This window comes from Papio anubis, chromosome 3, assembly GCF_008728515.1.
Source record: "Papio anubis isolate 15944 chromosome 3, Panubis1.0, whole genome shotgun sequence".
Classification (NCBI taxonomy): Eukaryota; Metazoa; Chordata; class Mammalia; order Primates; family Cercopithecidae; genus Papio; species Papio anubis.
In genome coordinates, this window is record NC_044978.1 from 48028854 (window position 1) to 48053275 (window position 24422).

A 24422-nucleotide genomic window follows, 5' to 3' on the forward strand; every position below is an offset into this window, starting at 1 on the left:
TTTGAAGTCAGCATTCCAGAGGTGGTGCACTTTCTAGTGGTGACAAGGTCCAGGATACAACAGTGGGAACATGTGTCTAGGGAGCAATGGAGGCAATGGTCAATAGGGAGGAGAGGAGCAAGCAATGGACAGGCTTGAGTACTGGCTAGGTCATCCTCGCAAACACTGAGATTCTGATTTGAGGAAGATGAGTATTGTGAGCTAGGAGCTAAATGAGGGAAAGATGGTGGCAAGGAGAGAGGGGAAAAGGTTGTAAGTCCAAGTGGAAAGAATCTCAAAAGATGAGTGGCTTTTGAAGGAGGATGTGATGGGAATAGAAGTAATGATCTGGAGGTACAAGATAGAGCACACTCAGCAAACCGTCTTCTGGTGCTGAGGTATGTGGAATGAATGTGGCTTAATAAAAATAAATTTAATTTAAAAAATTCTTTCCTTCACCATAAGGCAGAGAAATCAGTGTTTTCATAGAAAAGCCAAACCAATCAAAGCAAGAAAGTTAAGGATCAAGGAACTGAAGGGATTATTCTAAGACCAGGGCTGTTAGGGAATTTGTTAATCAGAGACTTAAATTTGAGTCACATAGAAAGGGTTTGAAAAAAGAAATTATATTGGATTCGATGATCAAATGAGGATCTGAGTGAGAACTCATGGCATAGAAGACCGGAACTTCAGCAGTGCCTCCGGCAAAAGGTACATGGGGTCATGTGAGAGGAGGGTGAGAAGCCAGTAATACTGCAGAGAGCCTGCCCTCATGGGAAGCTTCACTGGTTGTTTCTTGGTGCATGGGGCTGTCTAAACATACTAAACTCTCTTCTGGATCTTCTGGAGGAACACGACTAAGACCTCCACCTCGGTTTTCCCCAGAAAATAGGACCAGGCAGAGAAACTGGTTCTGTCAGGGGAACATGAGCTCATTAGCAAGTTATCAAGAGAACTGAGGAATCCCACCATTATTAAAGATAGTACAAAATGAGTAGATACCACCTAAGAAAGAATAGTTTAAAAATGGACCACAAATATTAAGGGACGATCCTATGCAGCAGGAACTAGAAGTTGTTTTATAAAACACATACACACACAATGGGAAATATTTAGTGTGAAAAATACAATACAGTCTTCTGTCAATCTTCCCTGGGGATTGGTTCCAGGACCACCTGCAGATACCTGCACAAACTCAAAATCTGCACAAACTCAAGTCCCATGGTCAGCTCTGCAGAATCCCCAAAAAGTTGCCTTTCATATAGCTGGGTTTCAAATCCTGCAAATACTGTATTTTATCTTTTTGTTTTTCTGAGACAAGGTCTTGCTCTGTCACTCAGCCTGGAGCACAGTGGCACAGTCATGGCTCATTGCAGGCTCGACCTACCAGGCTCAAGTCATCCTGCCACCTCAGCCTCCCAAGTAGCTGGAACCACAGGAGCATGCCACAACACCCAGCTAATTTTTGTATTTTTTGTCGAGGCAGGGTTTCAGCATGTTGTCCAGGCTGGTCTCAAACTCCTGAACTGAAGCAGTCCTCCTGCCTTGGCCTCCCAAAGTGCTGAGATTACAGGTGTGAGCCCCCATGCCCAGCCTCAAATGCTGCATTTTTTATCCACATTTGGTTGTAGATCAAAGGACCAATTATATTCATTGAAAAAAATTATTGTATTAGTGGATCCATGCAGTTCAAGCCCATGTTGATCAAGGGTCACCTGTAGTTTAAACAAAGAGCACCAAAATATGGGATAAAATATAAATGAATACAACTAAAGACAAATTTATGAGCTGGAAGATCAGCTTGAAAAATTATAAGTCACTCCGAATGAATAAAGAGATATTGTAAGGACACAATGCAATACCACTGACATCTCCCAGGATGGCTAAAATAAAATAGTGATAATACCAAGTCCTACCAGGATGCTAAGAAACTGAATCATTCATTGCTGGTGGGAATGTAAAATGGTACAGCCACTCTGGAAAACAGTTTGTCAGTTTCTTAGAACACCAAATGTTCAACTACCATACAAGCTAGCAGTTATACTCCTTTGCATTCATCCCAGAGATATGAACATTTATATTCATCCAAAAACTTGTATATTAATGTTCATAGCAGCTTTATTAATAATATCCAAAAACCAGCAATAATCCATATGTCCATCAGTTGGTGAATAATTAAACTGTGTTGTACCACAGTCTCTACCATGGAATTATACTCAGAAATCAAAAGGAATGAATTACTGATACATGCTTGTTTGTATAATAAGGACATTATGCTGAATGAGAAAAAGCAAATCTAGAGGATCACATACTATATGATTCCATTTATGTAACATTCTAGAACTGACAAAATTAATATGGAGAATATAGAAGGCTTAGGGAAGGGAAAGCGGAGAGTGAGGGAATTTATTCTTGATGGTGGAATATGTCAGTGTCTTAATTGTGTTAGTGGTTATATGACTCTATATATGTGATAAAATTTCATAGAATTAAACACAAAGACATTTAAAAATTTTGTACATGCAAAAACTGGTGAAATCCAAATAAATTCCATAATTTAGTTAATTATATTGTGCCAATTTCCTGTTTTGATAGTGTACTATAATTATATAAGATGACACCATCAGAGGAAGCTGGGACATTGGTTCATAGGACCTCCGTGTACTGTTTTCTTCTTTTTGTTTTTTGTTTTTTGGTTTTTTTTTTTTGAAACAGAGTCTCACTTTGTCACCCAGGCTAGAGTGCAGTGGTGCAATCTTGGCTCACTGCAACCTCCATCTCCCGGGTTCAAGCAGTTCTCCTGCCTCAGCCTCCCAAGTAGCTGGGATTACAGGCACGCGCCACCATCCCTGGCTAATTTTTGTATTTTTAGTAGAGACGAAATTTCACCATGTTGGTCAGGCTGGTCTTGAACTCCTGACTGCAGGTGATCTGCCCACCTTGGCCTCCCAAAATGCTGGGATTACGGGCATGAGCCACCGTGCCTGGCATGTTTATACCACTTGTTATTAGTCTATAATTATTTCAAACTACAGTTTTTTTTAATTGGGAAGGGTATAAGAAATATGGAGGAAGAAGAGGAAGTGCTACCCCAACAGGATAATAGGAATCACAGGAGAGAAAAAATTTAGGAGGAAATACTGTAATAAAATGTGAGGAAAAATGTTTCAGAATTAAAGATAAAATGAAATACCTCAGTTTGAAAATGTACATGTATTACAAATATAACTGAGTTCGCTCATAAATAGACATTGTGACATTGTCAAGACATTGTGAATTATCAATTCTTAGTGAAAGTAAGTAAACCACAGATTACTTACTTATTTTACTGCTGTTGAATAATTTATTTCTTTCCAGTTTTTTTCACTTTCCTAGCTTTATTGATGTATGATTGACAACATTAATTGTATATATTTATTCTCATCTCTTACTTTTCTCGTTTGTATCAGGCAATAGAGATGGTAGGGAGGTACAGTCTGCATTTGTCAATATGGATTCCCCTCTGTAACTTCTGAGAAGAGTCCTGAATGGACTAATTTTAGTAACATAATTATCTTGTCTTTTATACATGGTCATGTGATACCCCAAATAATGATAGTGTGTGCTCTTCTTTCCAAAACTTAGCAGTCCCAATTTCTTTGTCTCTTTGCACCAAGTATAACTTCTTACAATGTTGGCTCATCCTGTCTTATTCACGATTTTAGCTGAAAAACTTATAGTGCTTTTCCCCCATTTAATAGAATATTTCTCAATGATCCTTATTATCACATTAAAGAAATTTCCTTTTATTACTCATAAAAAGAATCAGGAGTGTGTTCAGACCTCAACAGATGGGTTCCTTCTCCATGAAGCTGGCTGCTCATGTCTCTCCATCTGAAGTCAAAAGGAAGGGAGAGAAGGGACCTGGAGAGCACATACTCAGTTCTTTTGTAAATAAGTTCCTGGAGTGGCAAGTATCATCTGTACTCAAACCTCGATGACCAAATACTAATCACATACCACACCCAGCTGCAGGGGAGCCTTTTCACTGTACAGCCTATGCCTAGCTAAAACATTCATACTGTAGAAGGAAGAAAGGCCAAATGTTGGAGGACAACTAGCTATGTAATATAATTATATGCCTTATTCCTTTAATTTGTTAATGTACTAAAATGTACTAATATATTTTCTAATATTAAACCATCTTCACATTCCTGGAATAAATCCCATTTGGTCATGAAGATTTTTTTTACTGTATTGTTGGATTCTGTTTGTGAGTACTGTATTTAGGATTTTTGCATCTGTGTTTGTTAAAAATATACTTGGTGATGCAAAAAGTAGTAATTACCCTTTACATTTATATGGTATTTTGCAGTTATTTTGCAGTTTTTAAAATAATTTCATACACATTCCTTTTGAGAATAAATGATCAACAAGAGAGGACTCTAGTTTTGAAAAAGTAGATATTAAGTGTGCAAATAGAAAATATCTACAAATGGGACAATATAAGGTTTTTTTTTTTTTTTTTTTGCCACCTAAGTTCTAGAGGGCCAACAGTGAGACTGAGATTGAAGGCGGAGCTTGCAGTGAGCTGAGATCCGGCCACTGCACTCCAGCCCGGGCTACAGAGCGAGACTCCGTCTCAAAAAGATTAATGGAGCGAAAAGAATACAAGAGGTTGAAAAAGAAGTTTTGATCAAATGAACCCAGGGAGAGATGCTGTCAATCTCCAGGGTCCCAGGGAAGAATGGGATTGCAGGCTTTGTGAAATGTCTAGCACCGCACTGGTATTCTAGATATTTTATTAATACAACGTCTAAACAACCTGATTTGAATTTACAAGTAAAGGCTTTCCTAGTTATTAAACATTATTTGACTTTGTGAATTTCTGTTTTGATTCCTTTTTGATCTGCATATACCAAATTAGATCCTGGCAATGGAGCACTCTCATGAGAAAAGGAAGCACTAAAAATACAGGATGCTTCTCTGCTGTCGTCTGGCAGCCAGGTCATACGTGTCCTGGTCACACATTTTCTCCCTGACTGTAGAGCTTTTCCAGAGCACACGATAGTTACATAATAGCAACCTCTCACCACTCACAAGTATAAAGTGCCTTTGGGAGGAAAATAGATAGTAGGCTGATAGAATTTTGCAAAAAGAGGCACTCTGTGTTACAATAAATAGAATTGCCCAAATAGCAGGACCTCTTTGTGGGTTTTCCCATACCAAATATGCTATTTGTTAACTTCTTTTCCCTGGGCCTTGGAATGTCATAGATGCATAGTAGCTACTTAAGGCAGCATTGAACTCTGAGATCACTGTGCTGGGCTTGCACCACTTCCCCTAGCGCCACCCATTTTTCTTCTTCCCTGCCTCACACACACCCACAGAAGCAAAGCATATCCTAGTATACTTGGGAGAACCTGCTGGCTTCTCCCTTACACTGTAGCTGCAGATTCCAAAATGAAGCAAAGATCAGGGAATTTGATACTCGTATCAGTGCACATGCCTCAGTTGAACAATATAGATCCTGGAGGAGCATTTTGCCCTGGATTTTGTGCATTGATCAGAGTAAGATAATTCATCCAAATCCACTTTGCTTTGTATCTTTTTTTGGACACCCTAGATACCTAAATTCTTAGTGACTGTTTCTGTTAGGATAAATACATATCCCTAGTATTACTTTTTACCATGCACAATAGACTAAAGCACACCAGAGTAATCTCCCAAAATCTCATGTGTTTTTACCAAGATGAACTCTAGAAATGTATTATGAATACTGAAAATGAATAAGGTTGAAGTTCGGGTGAACAGGCCCTCCTCACTGCCATTTGTACTGTTTGTCTTTCTGAGTAGTTGTTATATGTCATGAGGGCACAACAGTGGCACAGACAACACAAGCAGTGTAACTAAGCACTGAAGTTTAAAATAAATGCTTTAAAATAGTTAATTATACTTTACCCTACAGGAAGAGAAAATGTTTTCTGAAGTCCCTGAAAATGGATGATGAGTAGTTTAAAGCTTTTTGGAGATTCAAAATTTGGTTGCCTATTTTTAAAGTGCTGAACTGGGGTTTAAAACAAGCTGTCCATGTCCAGAAGCCAACTCTGTTAGACTCTAGTTTCCTAAGTATAAGTAACTAATGGGAATATTGTAGGGAGGGAAATAGTGAAGGAAGAATTAGGCTACCAGATAGTAAATATGTTAAAAGCTATACAACTAAAACAGCCTGCTACAGGTTCAGCAAAACATAGGTCAACCTCACAGCAAGAGCAAAAAAGTGCAAAATTGACCCGAATATATCTGACAATTTAAAGGAAAAAATTGCATCCTAATTTTCCTTCTTTCTGCTTATCACATGGTAAGAATTCAATAAATATTGTTACTGAATCGCAGATTGTTCAAGACTTAAATGTAAAAAGTAAAGCTATAATAAGGTTTTGAGAAGGTATTTTAGATGAGTATTTCTTTAATCTTGGGTGGAAAAGAGTTTTCTAAAGAGTATCAAAACTGGAAGCCATAAAGGAATATATTCGTGAAATCTGACTACTAAAAAATGTAAGTCTGGGCGTGGTGGCTCAGGCCTGTTATCCCAGCACCTGGGGAAGCCAAGGCAGGCGGATCACTTGAGCTCAGAAGTTCAAGATCAGCCTGGCCAATATGGTGAAACTCTGTCTCTACTGAAAATTCAAAAATTAACCAGGCATGATGGCGTACGCCTGTGGTCCCAGCTACTTGGGAGGCTGAGGCCTCTAAGAATTACTTCAATCTGGGAGGCAGAGGTTGCAGTAAGCCAAGATCATGCCTCTGCACTCCAGCCTGGGTGACAGAGCAAGACTCTGTCTCAAAAAAAAAAAAAAAGAATGTAAAACTTGCACATTTCTGAACATCCAAAGCCTCATAAATAACCCCAAGATCCCATCCCGAGAAAAAAAAAAAGTACTTCTAGAGCTTTAAGTAAACATGCCAAAATAATATAAATAAGGGAATAAATGAAATGAGAGACTATTATTCTACCATTACTTCAGTGACTCTAAATAGCTGCAGCACCAGGATGAGCCTCACTAGGCCAGATTAGTTCGATATACAAAGATCATGCTGCTTTAGAGACAAAACCAGTCAGCAGCCTTAATCCCCCACACAGCCTCAGACCACATGCAGCCATTAACCAAAGTAAAAATGAAAAGGAAAGGTGCGTCAAAATTGCCAGTAAATTCTTCAGAGTTGAAAATCGAGCCACCAGTTTCAGTTATTCCCAGAAATAACAACCAAACCCACGCTGTGGCTTTATGATTTTACAATTGGATTTGCAAAAGTTTTAGAAATTTTTTAAATATATAATTGACATAGCATACACAGACACTTTAATATGTACTTTTAAAGTATTTGTTCAGCCTAAGTGAAACACCATCAAGGAATTTAAGATTGAAAACCTGCACGGAGATCAAGGTCAAAGGAAAGCCCTAAGTAACAGTCTAAGAAACTTGCAACAGCCTAAGCAAATGTAACCTGGTAGTTCCATCTAACTGACCTCAACATGTGAATACAGCCAGTGTTAAGCAGCTGTAGTGGAGTTTAATTTTGCCCTTAATCTACAACATGCCTGTTGCAAATTTCCTCCCTTTAATTTGTAGTCACTCCAGGTAATGGGATATTTCCATGTGGATGTGAGACCTCTGTGCCCTAATCATCTTGCATCTTTCTCCCTAGATTTGAATTGGGGTGATTCCTGAGAACATACCCTAATGAAATTAATATGATAATAATATCATACGAGATTCAAATGAACCCAGTTCAGTATGATATTACTGAAGAACCTGTTGTAGGGACCCCAGAACTCCTCCCCAAGAGGCTTCACTTCACACAGTGTCATGATGTGTAAGGACAATTACCCATATATATAAAAGTGGCCCAAGATAAAAATGGCGCTTTTGCTCCAAGCTGTCTAATAACTGAGGCAGCCATGGTGGGAGTATCTGAGTGGAAGTGAAACAATCCTGGAATTATCTGTACTGCTTCCACCTTCTCTTTGCTTGGTATGTGGCTTGTGGTTCAATGGAAACATTGTACCACACTTCTCTTTGCTTGGTACACCATTCAGTGGAAACATGCTGTTTCCATTGAATTAGGTAAAATAAGCAGAAAGTAGTTCTGGGACCATAATTTCATGTTGGCAAATCATATTAGAGCTCCTTAAGAAATATTCTCTTTTGGTTGCTTGGGTACTCACTATAGGAGAAAATTACCTCAGAAATATTATAGAGAGATCTATAGTTGAATATTCATAGTGTGGAGAAAAGAGAGCTCTCATCTCAGGTGGCATAATGCAGGACACTTTACCCTTTTGTCATGAAATGCAAAGTCCCGTTCCCATCCTCAGGGAATCTGTGGAGTGCAACATAGAACTGGGCTGGTTGGGAAGGGTCCACCTTTCTTTACCAGACCTGGGGTCAATGCTTTGGAGAGTTGAAAAGGGCATAGCATGATTATGACTTCACTGGTACTAAAATCATCATGAATTCATTTTAGGTTCTTTTTTCACATATAAAACAGCAGCTGAAGAAAGCTACGTAACTGAAGAAAGAGAAAATTTGACTTGGTTTCTAACTATTAGATCTTCTTAGCTCAGCACAGAATTCTCAAAAGTACTGTCCTTATTTGGTTTCATGTGACTGTGTCCACACATCTCACTGGGATCCCCCGCATCTTATGTCCTAACCTTTATTGCCACTTCCTGCCCCTCTCGCCACAGGTGTAGAAGACATCGTGGCCATAATGATTCCTGAGCCAAAAGGGAAGGAGATAGTAAGCCTGCTGGAAAGAAACATCACCGTGACCATGTACATCACCATCGGAACCCGGAACTTGCAGAAATATGTGAGCCGCACTTCGGTTGTGTTTGTCTCCATCTCCTTCATTGTCCTGATGATCATTTCCCTCGCATGGCTCGTCTTTTATTACATCCAGAGGTTTCGATATGCAAATGCCAGGGATAGGAACCAGGTGAGTAGCAAAAAGTTAAAAAAACTTTTAAAAATCGTTACAAAAATGTTATATATTATTGTATAAACAACTTTGAACATGACAGAAAATACCAAGCTAAAACCAAAACACCCCCACTCAAGATATACACTGTTAACATTTGCTGTATCATTTTTCAGATATTATCCAAATATACCTATTTTGATGTTTTACTGTATTTTTGTGTAAAATAGAGGTGATTTGTCCCACATTCCCATTGCTTATGTTTTTGGCATTTATTTATGCACATAATGAAGGGAACAAAAGGAAGTGCTAATAGTGTGAAGATAATTTGGAAAGAGCCAAGATTTCCTCCTTGTGAACCGAAGGAAAAAAAAGAGATAAGAACTAAAACCTATTTTAAATAGCAATTAAACATATCATGTATACCCATGGTACAAAATGCAAAAAAGTATCACATGGCATATAATGAAAAGTAATTGCCTTCCCATGTGTGTCTCTCAGCTACCCAGTTCCTCTCCCTGGAGTATCTTCCAGGAATTTTCCATGCACTTATAAACACACATGCCCATATATTTTAAAAAAACAACAACAACAAATGATAGCACCCCTTCTCTCTCACTTCATCTTGCAGATTACTTCACATCTATACATAAGCCAAGCTTCCTTCTCATTTCTAATGACTGCATAGCATTCCATTGTATGTGTCACATCTATTTAACCAGCACCTATTCATGGACATGTTTTCTCTTCTTAAGAAAACATGTACACGTGACACTTCGTACATTTCTAAGTATATCTACAAGGTAAAATCCTGGAAGTTTAGTTGCTAGGGCAATGGCATATACATTTTGGACTGTGATAGATACTGCCACATGGTCTGCCAAAAAATGTTGAATCAATTTACACTTTAACCAACTGTATATGAAAATTACTGCTTCCCCATATCCTTACCAAAAGAATGTTATAGCTTTTTTTGTTGTTACTGATTTGGTAGGTTAAAAATTGTACCACATTTTTCTTATTACAAGTAACATTGAACATCTTTTCAAGTACAATAGAAAAAGTGAATATTTTTGGTGAAATGTCTACTTTTATTATTTGACTTCTTTTCAATTGAGTTGTCATTTTGTTATTAATGTGCATAAACTCTTTATTAGTCAAGGAAATTAACCATTTTTTGTAGGATAGTATTCACCTCCCCATCCCTCAGCTTGTCATTGCCTTTTATTTTATCTGTGGTGCTTCTTGCCATGCAGAAATTTTTGGTTTTTACAGAGCTACATTTATTATCTTTTTTTCTTGAGATGGAGTCTCACTCACTCTGTCACCCAGGCTGGAGTCCAGTGGCACGATCTTGGCTCATTGCAACCTTCGCCTCCTGGGTTCAAGAGATTCTCGTGCCTTAGCCTCCCAAGCAGTTAGGATTACAGGTGTACGCCACCACGCCTGGCTCCTTTTTGTTTTTTTAGTAAGGTAGGTTTTCACTATGTTGGCCAGGCTAGTCTCAAACTCCTGACCTCAAGTGATCTTCCTACCTCAGCCTCCCAAAGTGCTGGGATTACAGGTGTGAGCCACTACACCTGGTGTATTAATCTTTTTTTAAAAAAATAAATTTTATTGTGTATAGTTGAAGTTTACCACATGATGTTTGGGGAGTCATACAGACAGTAAAATGGTTAATATAGTAAAGCAAATTGACATATCTGTTGTCTCACATAGTTTTTTGATGACAAGAGCAGGTAAAATCTACTTATTTAATAGAAATTTCTAATACAATTTTTTAGCTGTAGTCATTGTACATAAGATCTCTAGACTTGCTCATCATACATTCCACTACTTTGTATTCTTTGACCTACATTTCCCCATTTTCTCTCTACTCCCCCCGCCCAGTAACCACTGGTTCATTCTCTATCTCTGGACATTTGACCTTTCTTAAAAATTAGGTTCCATATATAGGTGAGATCATTCAGTATTTTTCTTTCTGTGTCTGGCTTATTTTACTTAACATGATGTCCTCCAGGCCCATCCATGTTGTGGCAAATGTCAGGATGTCCCTTGTTGAGGATAAACACTAATAATCCATTGTATATGTGTATGTATATACATTTTCTTTATCCGTTCATCCTTCACTGGACATATGGACACTTAGGATGCTTCCCTATCTTGGCTATCGTGAGTAATGCCACAATTAACATGGGAGTGCAGATATCTCTCCAAGGTGGTGATTTTATCTCCCTCGGGTATATACCCAGAAGAGGGATTGGTGAATCTTTTTTTTTTTTTTTTTGAGACGGAGTCTCGCTCTGTCGCCCAGGCTGGAGTGCAGTGGCCGGATCTCAGCTCATTGCAAGCTCCGCCTCCCGGGTTTTTACGCCATTCTCCTGCCTCAGCCTCCCGAGTAGCTGGGACTACAGGCGCCCACCACCTCGCCTGGCTAGTTTTTTGTATTTTTTAGTAGAGACAGGGTTTCACCGTGTTAGCCAGGATGGTCTCGAACTCCTGACCTCGTGATCCGCCCGTCTCGGCCTCCCAAAGTGCTGGGATTACAGGCTTGAGCCACCGCGCCCGGCCTGGATTGGTGAATCTTAAATGGTAGTTCTGTTTTTTATTTCTTTAGGAACCTCCATACTGTTTTCCCTAATGGCTGCGCCCACCTACATTCCCACCAACAGTGTACTAGGATTCCTTTTTCTCCATACCCTCACCAACACTTGTTAGCTCTTGTTTTTTGGATGATAGCAATCCTAACAGGTGTGAGGTGTGATCTCATAGTGGTTTTAGTATTTCCATAATAAGATTTTCTATAGACCAAGACTGCTGAAAAGCATTCATGTTTTCAGCCTCTATTTTTTAAATTTCTTTTTTGTTATTAAATCTTTAATCTGTAGAGAACTTATTTCAGTGTAAAGAATGAAGTAGAGAGCCGACATTATTTTTTTCAGATGGCCTATCGTTTTTGTAACTGGCATTTATTGAATAATTAATCTTTCCCCCTCTCATATGCAGTATCCCCATTTCACATCTATTAAATACCCATATGTACTTGCTTCTATTTCCATGCTCTCTAAACTGTACCATGAATCTAGGTCTCTATTCATACTGCAGCACCATCTTGTATTAGTACTCTAGAGTTATAATGTCTCACGGCTGTTCATGCTGTTTTCTTTATTGCTCTATTTTTATTCTTTTCATGTTTGTTTTTGTATGAATTTAGAATCATTATATGAGTTTTTAAACTTATAGGATAATTTAGGGGAAATTTGTAACTTTATGATGTTGAATCTTCCTATTCAAATATAATATGATTTCCCCTTATTCAACTCTTCTTTTTATTCCCAGTAGCATTTTTCAGTATTTATTAATCTTGTACAGTTTTCTTCAGTTTAGTTCTAGGTATTTAATCATTATGTTACTATTATAATTTAAATTCATTTTTTCATATTGGAAACTTTGGATTGTTGTATATTTTGTATATTATTAATAGCCTCATTGTTATAACCCTAATTATAATAATGTATAGCATTTATTATATGCTGCAGGCATGTCCTAAGAGCTCTCTTGCTCTATTTACCTACTTTCGCCTTAATAGATAGTAGCCCCATAATAAATAAGTTTATTGTCCTCATTTTACGGCATTGGAAGTAAGCACAGAGAGTTTAAGTAATTTGCCCAAGGTCACATAGCTGGTTACTAATAGAGCCAGCAATTGAACTAGCAGCAGGACTCCAGAGTCCATGCCCTTAACCGCTACTTTGTAGTATTTGTGATTATTTATATTAGTGTTGCAGAACTATATTAATAATGCCCACAATCAGGGATAACTTACCGCTTTCAAATGCTAGACATCCTGTTTTTTCTGTTATCTAATTTCATTGATTGGAATCTCCAGAATAATCTAAAGTAATCGTGGTTACAGTGAACATATTTCTCTTCATTGTGTATTTAATGGGAACTTCCTCAATTTAATGGGATTGTTTTTGTCATTTCTTCATTTTCTTATTTTCCCATGTAGTCTTCTAGGTTGAGATATATAGTTTATCATGTTATAAAATATATAATGTCAGAAGTATCAACTTAGTTCTATCTTACTAAGAATTTTGTAATCAAGAATGGATGTTTGATTTTAGCAAATGCCTTTCCAATGGCCATAGTCTAAGTTTTCTCTTTAGATCTATTCAAATAAATGGATGATATTAATGGATTTCCATTATGAACAATCCTGAATTTCTACTATATACTATTCCTCTAATGTTTTTGAGATTATATTTGCTAGTGTTTATTATATTATTTTTTGCCTTTATATTCATATATGAATCTGTTCATAGTTTACATTTTTATTATGTTTAATGATTATACTGTCTTCTAAGAAGAATTTACAAACTTTTCTCCATTTTCTGTAATCTAGAACTGTGGTGTCCAACATGGTAGTCACTAGCCACGTGTGGCTATTTACATTTAAATTAATTGTAATGAAATAAATTTTAAAATTCTGTTCCTTAGTTACTAGCCACATTTCATGTGGCGACCATATGGCAGTGCATGTATAGGACCTTTTTATCATTGCAGAAATTCTTATTGGTAACACTGCACTCAAGCATTTTAAATAGCACTGGAATTAGCTGATTCTTAAAGTATTGGTAGAAATTTTCTGTAAGTTACTGAGGTCTAAGTTCGTGAATGTTTTAGGAGACAACTCTTCTTTTTCTATTAATTCTATCGCAAATTCTCTGCTTAAATTTTCTGTAGCTTCTGGGACAATTTTTGAAAATATTTTTATTGCTTTTATCTGAGTCTCAAAATGATACATGCTTATTTCAATAAATTTAACAATCATAGAAAAACCGTGAAAAAGACAAGTTATCCACTACCCCACAAAATTGTTAACATGTGAGTATATTACCTTTCAGGTATTTTTAATTCTCTCTATATATAGTGAGTGCATTTTCATTACGTGTATATCTAGATATGCAGGAGACACAAACATATCCATATATGTTTTATGTTCTGCCTTTTATTGAATAGTGAGTATATCCCTCTATCATTAAATAATTTTCAAAAAACATGATTTTTATGGCTACATAGTAATGAAGTTCCACTGCTTACACAAAATGGGAAACTTAATTTCTTTATTCATTGCTTTTCCAAACTAAATGGAATATACCTTTCTATTATGGTCACAGTGAGGATTAAATGGATTAATATGTATTACTTTTAAAGCCACTGAGCCTGGCACTAATCATTCAATCAGCACTCAATGAATGGTATCCTTTATTACTATCATATAGATTCTTTGATGACTGCTTACAAATTCAATTTTGCCACTTTCATTAAATATTCTGGAATTTAAATGGATGGAATCCCAAACACAAGGCAATGAAAATGAGATGTAGAACTAACATGCTTCAGTTGGTTCATATAGGGTTATATATGAGAAACTTATATATGTGTGTGTATGTGTTATATACATAAAACATATATATCATATATGTCATTTTCATTATTTGTGTGTGTGTATATATGTCCTATATATGCGCATATGCACTGCCATATGGTGGCCACATGAAATGTGGCTAGTAACTGAGGAACAGAATTTTAAATTTTATTTTGTTACAATTAAATTTAAATAGCCACACATGGCTAGTGACTACTATGTTGGAAACCACAGCTGTAGAATGAAGAAAATGGAGAAAAGTTTGCAAACTCTTCTTAGAAAACAGTATAATCATTATCTAAACACAATAAAAATGTAAACTATATGTATTCTTCATATGTATTCATATATATGCGTGCGCGCGTGTGTGTGTGTAGAGAGAGAGAGAGAGAGAGAGAGAGATGTTAATCAGACAATGATATTAGAAATGGCATCCCTGTATTTTTGGTCCTGTAGATAATTTGAGTAATTATTAGGCAGTAAAGATATGGGTGAAATATTAAGCTTGAATTAGTTGAGTAATGACTTCAATCATTATGTTACTGTGTGCAGGTAGATCTAGCTTGCATGTGTATCCAGACACATGCATACTGTGAGGTATATGAAAAACAAATTGAAAGGTAATGGTATGAAAGTGGTTCATGGGGTTTAAATTTTTATTATCCTCCCATTTTATTAACGTTCCTTGAATTGTAGGATGCTACCATAGGGTCCCTCAGTGAATTGTGATCATGTTAAAAGTTAACGCTCCTTCCTGATCAAATGGACACTATACTTTAGCCCTTTGATGGGTGGAATAACATTTAATTTCCCTTAGAAAAATATTTCTCCTTTAATGGTCAGTATTCCACTCCATTCAACAGAAAGTTATAGCTGTGCAGGCCATAGCTATAATAAGCATCAGGTTAACTTAAACCATTTATTTTTATTAAAGCATTATTGGCCTTCAGAAGGAGTGACTTTCAGGTTAGATGAAGGCTCACAGCCTGAAATGGAACATCAAAGGCGTTTATTTTACATTGTCGAAGTATCCAACCATTCCGGTATATGAAAGAGAGACTGACCTTGAATTAGCCAGATGAGCACCTCAGTCTCTGCTTGGCTTTGTGCAGATCACAATTAAAAGAAAGCCACCAGCATCTTACATAATCATGGCCAGTTTCATGTCACATCTACCTGGAGAAGACCATTTCAATGCAGTTTCCCATGAAGTAATATTTGCTAAAGTTCTTCACAGTAGAAGCCTCCCAGCAAGGTCTTTTAGATGGTAACATGGAGAATAAGGGCTACAACTAAAAGTGGAGAGGAAGATTTGGCTGGTGTACCATGTTTCTTAAAGATTTAACCAAGTTAAATCTGGTATAGGGCAATAGCTAAAGATACCAACTTTGCAGTCAGATGGGTCTCAATTCAAATCTTTGCTCTAATAATTCCTAGTGGTGTGACTTTGCACAAGTTACTTCACCTGTCTATGCCCAGGCTTCCCCACATGTAAGGCCAGCCCCATAGACTTGATGTGAGGATTGAATGAGAAAATATTCATGACATATTATTAGAGGGTTGGTAAATGGGTCACGTTTATTGGATAAAGCATGCTTGGAAAATATATTCCCCACCTTACCCTCACTACCATACAAATAGTAAATAGCTCAATTCTTACATACTTCACATATAGTTTAGTCTACATATGACTTTTTAGCTCTATTGACACAATTTGAAACCAAATGGAATCTTCCATCTTTACCCCAGAGTCAGGGAAAAGCTCTCTGAACCCTATCCTTTGGGGTTTTTATTGAGGTTTCATCATGTAGGCATGACTGATTAAATTATTGGCCATTGGTGATCAACTCAGCCTTCAGCCCCTCTTCCCTCCTAAGGGCAGGGTTAGGAGTGAGGGAATCTGAAAATTCCAACCCTCTAATCACAAGATTGGTTCCCCAAGCATCCAGACCTTTTTCTTAGGAACGTTCCAAAGTTACCTCATTAACATAAACTCAGGTGTGGTTGAAAAGGATTTCTTATGAATTACAAAAACTGCCCTTTCACCTTTATCACTCTCATCACTTAGGAAATTACAAGGATTTTAGGAGTTCTAGCTGGGAGCTGGGATGAAGATCAAAATATAGATAGTCCTTATTATATATCACAGTATCACACAGCCGAATTATTAATAGTTCCCCAATTTACTCTCAGAATTGTTCCAGTTTGGATGATAAGTTCTATGGTTACCATATGTGTGAGAGAAAGAAAGGAATCAAGAAAAGAATCAAGGACACATTTAGGTCAACTCTCATGGTGTTTACTGGAACAGGAAAGATGGAAAAAGTAGAGATCCAAAGGGCTAGAGTATCAAGAATTTGGATTTGACAATGCTAAATTTAGAAGCCTTTTGGATATTGAAGCAGAGATGCCAGGTAGGTATTTTGATGTGTAAGTCTGGAGCTCAGGAAAGAAGACAGGGATGGGGGTACTAATGTGGGGGTCATCAGAATACAGATGACATTTAAATTGTCAGGACAGGAGGAGCTCACTTGGGGAGAGGGTATTGCAGAAGAGCTCTGGAGCCTGAGCCTGAGATACTCTAATACAGCCTCACCTCTACCCCAGCCTGTCTCCTACAATCATCATTTTATGTTAGTTTCCTTTCTTCCCAGTTCTTACCACTGTCTGAAATTTTTCTCTCCTTGCGTTACACCTTGCCTTCGCAGTGCACAATGACACTCTGAGGGAAGTGAAACAAGGAGGCTGATTTGCAGAGACCAAGGACAGCCTCACACGCCATGTGGAGCCATTGCTTCCCTGGTCAAGGTTAACTGTTCCACAGCCATCCTCTTCACTCGCGATGCTTGTTTCTCCTGGTAGCCCCATCATCTTTTCTTGAGACCATTTTCCTTTGGAGACCTTGGTCTGTCAGATGGCCTATATGTGCCTGAGTCCAGTGACTGATTATTTCAAGCTCTCTCTGCACAGAGCTCAGGGAGGTGAATGGACTCCTCATTCCCATTCAAGCACTGTGACACTTAAGAGCATGTGGATTAGGATGCAGCTCTACTCAGAGCACACACAGCACATTTAGGGAGCTAATTTCCTGATGTCATATTCCAGCCCAGTGGAATCTTATCTCTAACCAAGCCCACAATACTCTTTAACATAATCCGACATAAACATCACACCCCCAGGCAGCTAGATGGGGGTCAAGGTTGGGGTTTTAGGAGCTGGGACCACATAAAAGTTATATCTAACAATGGTTTTGGTGCAAAGTAGAATCAGAGTCTTGGGCAGGCCAGGGTTATAAGGCAAGAGGACAACCCAGGGTATTAAGTGCATAGGACCATGTGGAGTTCGGAGCCAGATTTATCATAAAATGGGAACAGTGGTCGAGCAAGGCAGAACAAAGCAGGCCAGGTTGGGAGAGGAAGCTGAGGGAATGGTTCTCAGGTGAAGGAAACCTTTTATATCAGACTCTCTACCTGTTAAAAGAGCAGGTAGAAGCCCTGATGGCATGGAAAGAGAAGTTGCAAACCACAACCCACTTGTCAAAGAAGGAAAGGCCCAGTAATGATTAGAAAAAAATATTTTACTGGCCATTTAACACATGTCATGATGACTTTTAAATACCATGACAGATCTCTCTCTCCTCACCAGCCCTGATCATGCCCCTGGATGAGTACTTTAAGAAAATAGCCCATCGATGCCACCAGTGTGTGGACTTCTACACCGTGTAGACTGGACACCTCTCAGGTCAGCCCTGAGAACCCATGTGCCAGAGGGTTGCAGAGAGGAAACCACAGTCATGGGAACTGGGAGGCAGAAGACACCTGGCTGTAATTTCACTCAAGTATTTGAGAATGCTGATTGCCTGATCCTAGAATTATAGTTTTTAGAAGTTAAAAGAACAGTCAATAGAATGAATTTGGGAGAGAAAAATGTAAAGTGATTTTCTTTTCAAGGGCATGCAGCCAGATTGATGATTGCAAGTCAAAGTGTTTTCCACCAGATGAAGCCACCTCAATGGCATTGAGGTGCAGAGACCTAACCCATGGGACAAGTTGCCAGTCTTTGCCTCAGTCAAGCTGTAAAATGAGCAACTCCTGATCATTCAATACTGAGCGCCAGCCCTTTCCAGCTTTAGAAGCAAGGCTGTCATGTTAAGTCCTTCCTAATAAAGTTATCCCTCAGCATCCATGAGGAATTGGTCCAGGACCCCCCTCCTACCCATGGATACCAAAGTCCACAGTCCCTTATATGAAATGGCATATTATTTGCATATAACACATCCTCCCATATACTTTAAATCATCTCTTATTTACTTATATTACCTAATTACTTCTAGTACCTAATGTAAACACTATGTAAATAGTGGTTATGCTGTGTTTTTTTATTTGTATTATTTTGTTGTATTGTTATCTTTTTTTGTTTTTTTCCCCCAAATGTGTTTAATCCATTATTGGTCGAATCTGCCATACAGAAAGTTGGCTGTGTCTAGTTTAAGACTCCTCACCTTAAGGGGCTTCCCAGAGAATGCTAAGGATTCATCTCCATTCTGCCCATCTAATGACCTACGATCTTGTGACCTCTTCTTGACCTTTGAGTTGGGAGGCCAGATTCATGACAGACTCCTGATCCTGAATACCAGTGTGCACTATGGACAGTTCTCCTCTCCCCGCCAGAAGGCCAAGGATCCCCTCATTCCCTAGAGGTGCCACTTCTGCTGCCATTCACTGATTCTTACCCTACTTATGAAAACCCTGCAGGATGGCAAGGCAAGCAGCAAGCGGTGTTCCTGCCATGGCCATGGTGGGTATCCCTGTCTTCTGTGATGTTGGAATATTGTCTCACTATCTGCTAGGACATCTCATCCCGGACACAAGGACTGGATCTGTGACTTGAAAAACACACAACTCCCAATAAATGGTAGCTTATTCAAATATGGACAGATCAGATAAACTAAGTAGGGATCTTTTTTGGTTTTCATAAACAATATTGCCTTTGAGGCTAATCCAAGGAAACCAGATCTGTTTTGATTTGCTTTATTTTTATTTGAGGCCTGGTAATGACATTCAGCAAAGTTTTCCTGAAAGATTTCTCTCTTCCTGAGAATAATTTTTCCTATTATTTACATGTACATGGCCCGTGTGCCTTTGATTTCTTTTGCACGCCTTGCATATTGATACTTAAACTGCGTTGGAATAAAAGAAGTAATGAAATTTAAAATAAACATGAACTTCACAAAGAAAAACAGAAAGGAAAGGAGTTTGCCAAGTCTCAGCCACCAAGGGAGAGTCCAGGCAGAGATGCTTCTGTCTCCTAAAGAGTGAGGACTAAAATTGTCCCTGAAACTGCTCTAGAAGAAAGTAGAAAGCCCTCAGGGAAACAGAAAGGCAAAAGCGCGTGTCGTATCCATGCAGTCTTCAGTGAGGTAATTAGCCCTTGATTTGCTTTTTTTGGATTATTCAGGTCTCAAAGCATGTTGCCTCCCTATTCTTTTGTGCATGGATGAAAATCATGAGCTGGTAAAGCTAGAGATGACATTACTTTACATATCTTATGTTATTAGTAAGGGGACGGAAGGCCACAAATGTTTAAGTGACTTGGCCAAAGTCACACAGTTAACTAGTGACAAAAATAGGATAAAGAGCTGGGTCTTCTAACTTTGAAACCATTATTTTCTGCTCTATAACACCTCCAACAACAACAACAACCACAACAAACCCTGATGTTTCTACCTCACATTGTGTGTTCACAAACAGATTTATGGCATCACTCTGTGAGGTCATCACAGCTATCGAAATAGTCAAATTATTTTATCTATTTTTCTAGATTTGTGGAGTAGTGATCCACACCATGGAAATTTATTGGACTGGCTGTGCTATGACTTCTATCATATCAGCCAGTCCTGGAAGGATCATTATTATGTATTAGAGTGCATGAGGAAAATGTTTGCGTCACTCATAACCATGTAGGTTTTACACAACTGGGACCAACTCTGTTTACTTTGGCAGTGGGCTCCCTTCACCTAGAACTTAAGAACACTTAGTTATCATCCACTTGGTGATGATGACAATGAACATGATCATAAAATACAGCTGTTGGAAAAAATAAAATATGCTACAGAATTATCCAATCAAATGAGATAGGAAGAAAATAAACTCAGTTTTGATGCTATGTTTTGGAATCCTTATGTTCCAAATTTGTATTATCACTTTCACTGCATTTCTATTTATAACACAGAACAGAGGAAGAGGAAAGTTTCTTATTTTTCTCAGTTTCTTAAATATTTAGATTACTAATTTATGTGTCTCGGGTTGAACTGGAGTCTGCTGTTTACCATTCTTGTTAGAATTTATGTAGGACTTTATTCTTTTAATACATGGCTCTGTATTTATTTTGCATAACAGTTTATCTTCACTACTGTCAAGAAACCAGTAACCTTGGTAAATATATTCACGCCTGTTTAGATCAAATAGATGGAGAAACCTAATTATTACAATGGCCTAACACCTAACAAGCTTTAGTAAGAAGCATGATTTTGGCCAGGCACCAGTGGCTCACGCCAGTAATCCCAGCACTTTGGAAGGCCGAGGCAAGCAGATCACCTGAGGTCAGGAGTTCAAGACCAACATGGTGAAACGCTGTCTCTACAGAAAATACAAAAATTACCTGGGTGCAGTGGCACACACCTGTAGTCCCAGCCACTCAGGAGGCTGAGGCATGAGAATCACTTGAACTCGGGAAGCAGAGGCTGCAGTGAGCCGAGATTCACGCCATTGCACTCCAGGCTGGGTGACAGAACACAACTGTGTCTCAAAAGTAATAATAATATTAATAATAATAATAATAAGTATGATTTGGGTCTGGTTAGATTAGAAAGAATTCATAGGAGCACCCTAGAGAAGAGAGTGGAATCCCTACCTGAAACAAAAGGCTGACTCAAACCTAAGATGGTTCCTCAATCCACCTGAAGTGGTCCCTGAGTCTTCCATTAGCATCACTTTACTCTGCATTTCTGAGAATGGCAAAGGGAAGAGTCTGTTTTGTAAAAGACTTCTGGTTGCAATTAGATTCTCTATTCAGGCTAGGTACAAGATTCAGTTTGAGCAGGGCCTGTAGTTTTCCTTCCCTCTTCAAACTGGGTGCAATCAAAAACCCAAAGACAGAAGAGATCAATTACAAAAGCAACAGTAGCCTTATTTGGGCCATTTCATTAAATGTTTATGTTTTTACTTATCTCTTTAATTCGCATTTTGGAAATCCAGTAAAACTCATTTGAAAATTATTGAAAGTGAGATTTTTTTTTAATATTGAAAGCTTTTTTTAAAATGTTGAAAGTGGTACTTTTTTCTTTGTATAATTTTTTTAATGGGGTCTTCTCTGTAGGTGTGTAATTTTCATGCCACCTACAAAGAAATAAGTATGCATATACTGATAGTACTTGTTTACATGCATATGGAAATTGCATTTTTTCAAAACTTTGTGGTGCTTTTTCCCTAATTTTGTTAATCCAGAACTCTTACAGAAAAAAAAAAATATATTTTATTACATGATCCCGTATCATCATATACATCTCAGAAGCTGATTTTCCTTCCTCAGGTATCTGGACCATCTGTTCTGCCCTTGCCAGGAAAGACTTTCATATCCTTTATCTGCCACTGCCAAAATGCTATGTTTTTCCTCCTCAACAGAGGAGAAAATATGTGTATCATTTATCGATAACATACAGAATGAGGCTTGACTCAAGGAATGTCACTGGAAAGGGAATGGAAGAGAACACCATTATACCCTTTTTTAGAATGATTAAGGAAAATATGTCTTCCTACCTTTGTGAATCATTTGATTTCTCAGAGCTTCTAGGAGGAAGGCCTCATAGACTTGTAGTTGAAGATGACTTTATTACAGTCATGCACTGCATAACTACACTTTGGTCAAAAATGGACCACATGTACGACGGTAGTTCAGTAAGATTATAATATCCTGTTTTTACTGTATCTTTTCTATGTTTAGATACACAGATCCTTACCATTGTGTTACAGCTGCCTACAGTATTCAGTCGTGCTGTACAGGTTTGTAGCCTGGGAGCAATAGGCTAGACCATAGAGCCTATGTATATAGCCGGCAGTATCATCTAGGATTGTGTGAGTATCTTCCATGATTTCACACAGTGATGAAGTCACCTAACAATGGATTTCTCAAAATGTAGCCCTGTCATTAAGCCACACATGACTGTACTTTCTCTTTTACTCCCTTTCCCTCAATCTATGAATTCTGCTAATTTGGGAAGCCCATCTCCTAAATGACTTAATCCTCTGCTGAACTTCTTTAACCTCTCTAGGGCCCAGTCATACAAATGCCAGTAATGGAATTCGTCTTTCTAATTCCCTAGCCATTAACTTTACTGTTAGCCAAAATCCCTGTTACCTTAACGTCAGCTTGCTTTACATTTCCTCAAAGGACATACCATTTTAAAAAAATAAAGGCAGCCTGCATTATTTTAAAAGGGCATGGAAAGGGTTTTTTCTCTAGAAGAGATCCAACTGCTAAGTTAAATACACAGCCAAAGTTTAATGCAGTCTTTGAACTTCCCCTACATGCCCACATTTAAGAAGAGCATATTTCATTTGCTAAAACATTATTTTAAATGAAATTGAATTTTGAAAACATTATTTCTAGTTCACCTGCTTTTTAAAAATGTTGACTCCCTGGCCGGGCGCGGTGGCTCATGCCTGTAATCCCAGCACTTTGGAAGGCTGAGGCAGGCAGATCATGAGGTCAGGAGCTCAAGACCAGCCTGGCCAACATAGTGAAACCCATCGCTACTAAAAATACAAAAAAATCAGCCAGGCATGGTGGCGGGCACCTGTAATCCCAACTACTTGGGAGGCTGAGGCAAGGGGAATCGCTTGAACCTGGGAGGCGGAGGTTGCAGTGAGCCGAGATCGCACCACTGCACTCCAGCCCGGGTGACGGTATGAGACTCCATCTCAAAAAAAAAAAGTTCCCTTTGAGTATAATCTATGACCATTGTATGAAAATATATTTTTCTACTTAATTACTCTTTTTAGTCTTCAAAAACATTTTTTAAATGATTGAATTAGGTGCAATATTATGTAATGCCAGTTAAACACAATTGCGAAAATATCTGAGTTCTTTACTGAAAAAGAAAAACAGTATTTGTTTCTTTGGGATTCAGATTCTTATTCTAAATATAATATTCTACAGGTCTGTGGCATTTACTTCCAATAACTAGTAGCCCTTTCTCAATACCTTTCAATCCTTGCCCCAGCGTCCTTCAATGGAGAGCAGCTGTCAGTTGATACTGGCTAGGTTTGCCAAGCTAGGACCACAGGTTTGCTTACCTTACAACATGTATCATTTACAGTTTGTCCCTAAATATTCCCGTTAACTGGCTAAATTTCTCAGGTTATTTTCTGAGCAAAAAAAAACACAACAAAACAAAAAACCAAAAACCACTATTGGCTTAAGATTTTATTAACTCATTATTTAGAGTTTTCACTAGATTATAAATTAAACTACAGTTGATAGGAGTGTGTCTGTGTGTGTGTGTGTGTGTGTGTGTATGCATACGCATGTGTTTTCATTACCATTTTTTTAAACCCAAAGCTATACTTGGCACAGAATAAGAGATCAAAAATATATGTTGAATGATTGACTGCCTATTATTGAAGGCAGCTTTATTCTATTTATATATACTGGGGATGTAGGGGACAATGTGAAGCAAAAAATAAGCACAGGCCTGCCCTCAGGGAGCTTATCTGAGGACAATCTAACAGTAATTGATCATAAAAACACATTTCAAATTTCAAATGTGACAGTGCAGAGGTATAGTGCTATCAGGGTCTAGATGAGAGGGATCCTGTTGGATACATCTAGGAAAGGCTCCCTGAATAAATGATTTGAGCTGAAGTCAAAGGATGAATACCTAAGAACCAGAAGAAGAGGAGAGGAAAGTTCCATCATGTTTAGTTCACCTCAGTTCAGTTCTTTTCCTCTCAGTCTCCTTTTTTCCTTGGTATTTATCACTAAAGACTCT

The 24422-nt window shown here is 38.1% G+C and overlaps 1 protein-coding gene across 1 annotated transcript in view; it reads left to right on the forward strand.

Moving 5' to 3' along the window:
• The window catches only part of RNF150 (ring finger protein 150), a 282172-nt gene that overhangs the window by 175763 nt on the left and 81987 nt on the right, over window positions 1-24422 (forward strand). Inside the window, exon 2 of the mRNA XM_017959069.3 lies at window positions 8711-8961. Within this exon, the coding sequence (XP_017814558.1) occupies window positions 8711-8961 (251 nt within the window). The remainder of the gene's footprint in view (window positions 1-8710; window positions 8962-24422) is intronic.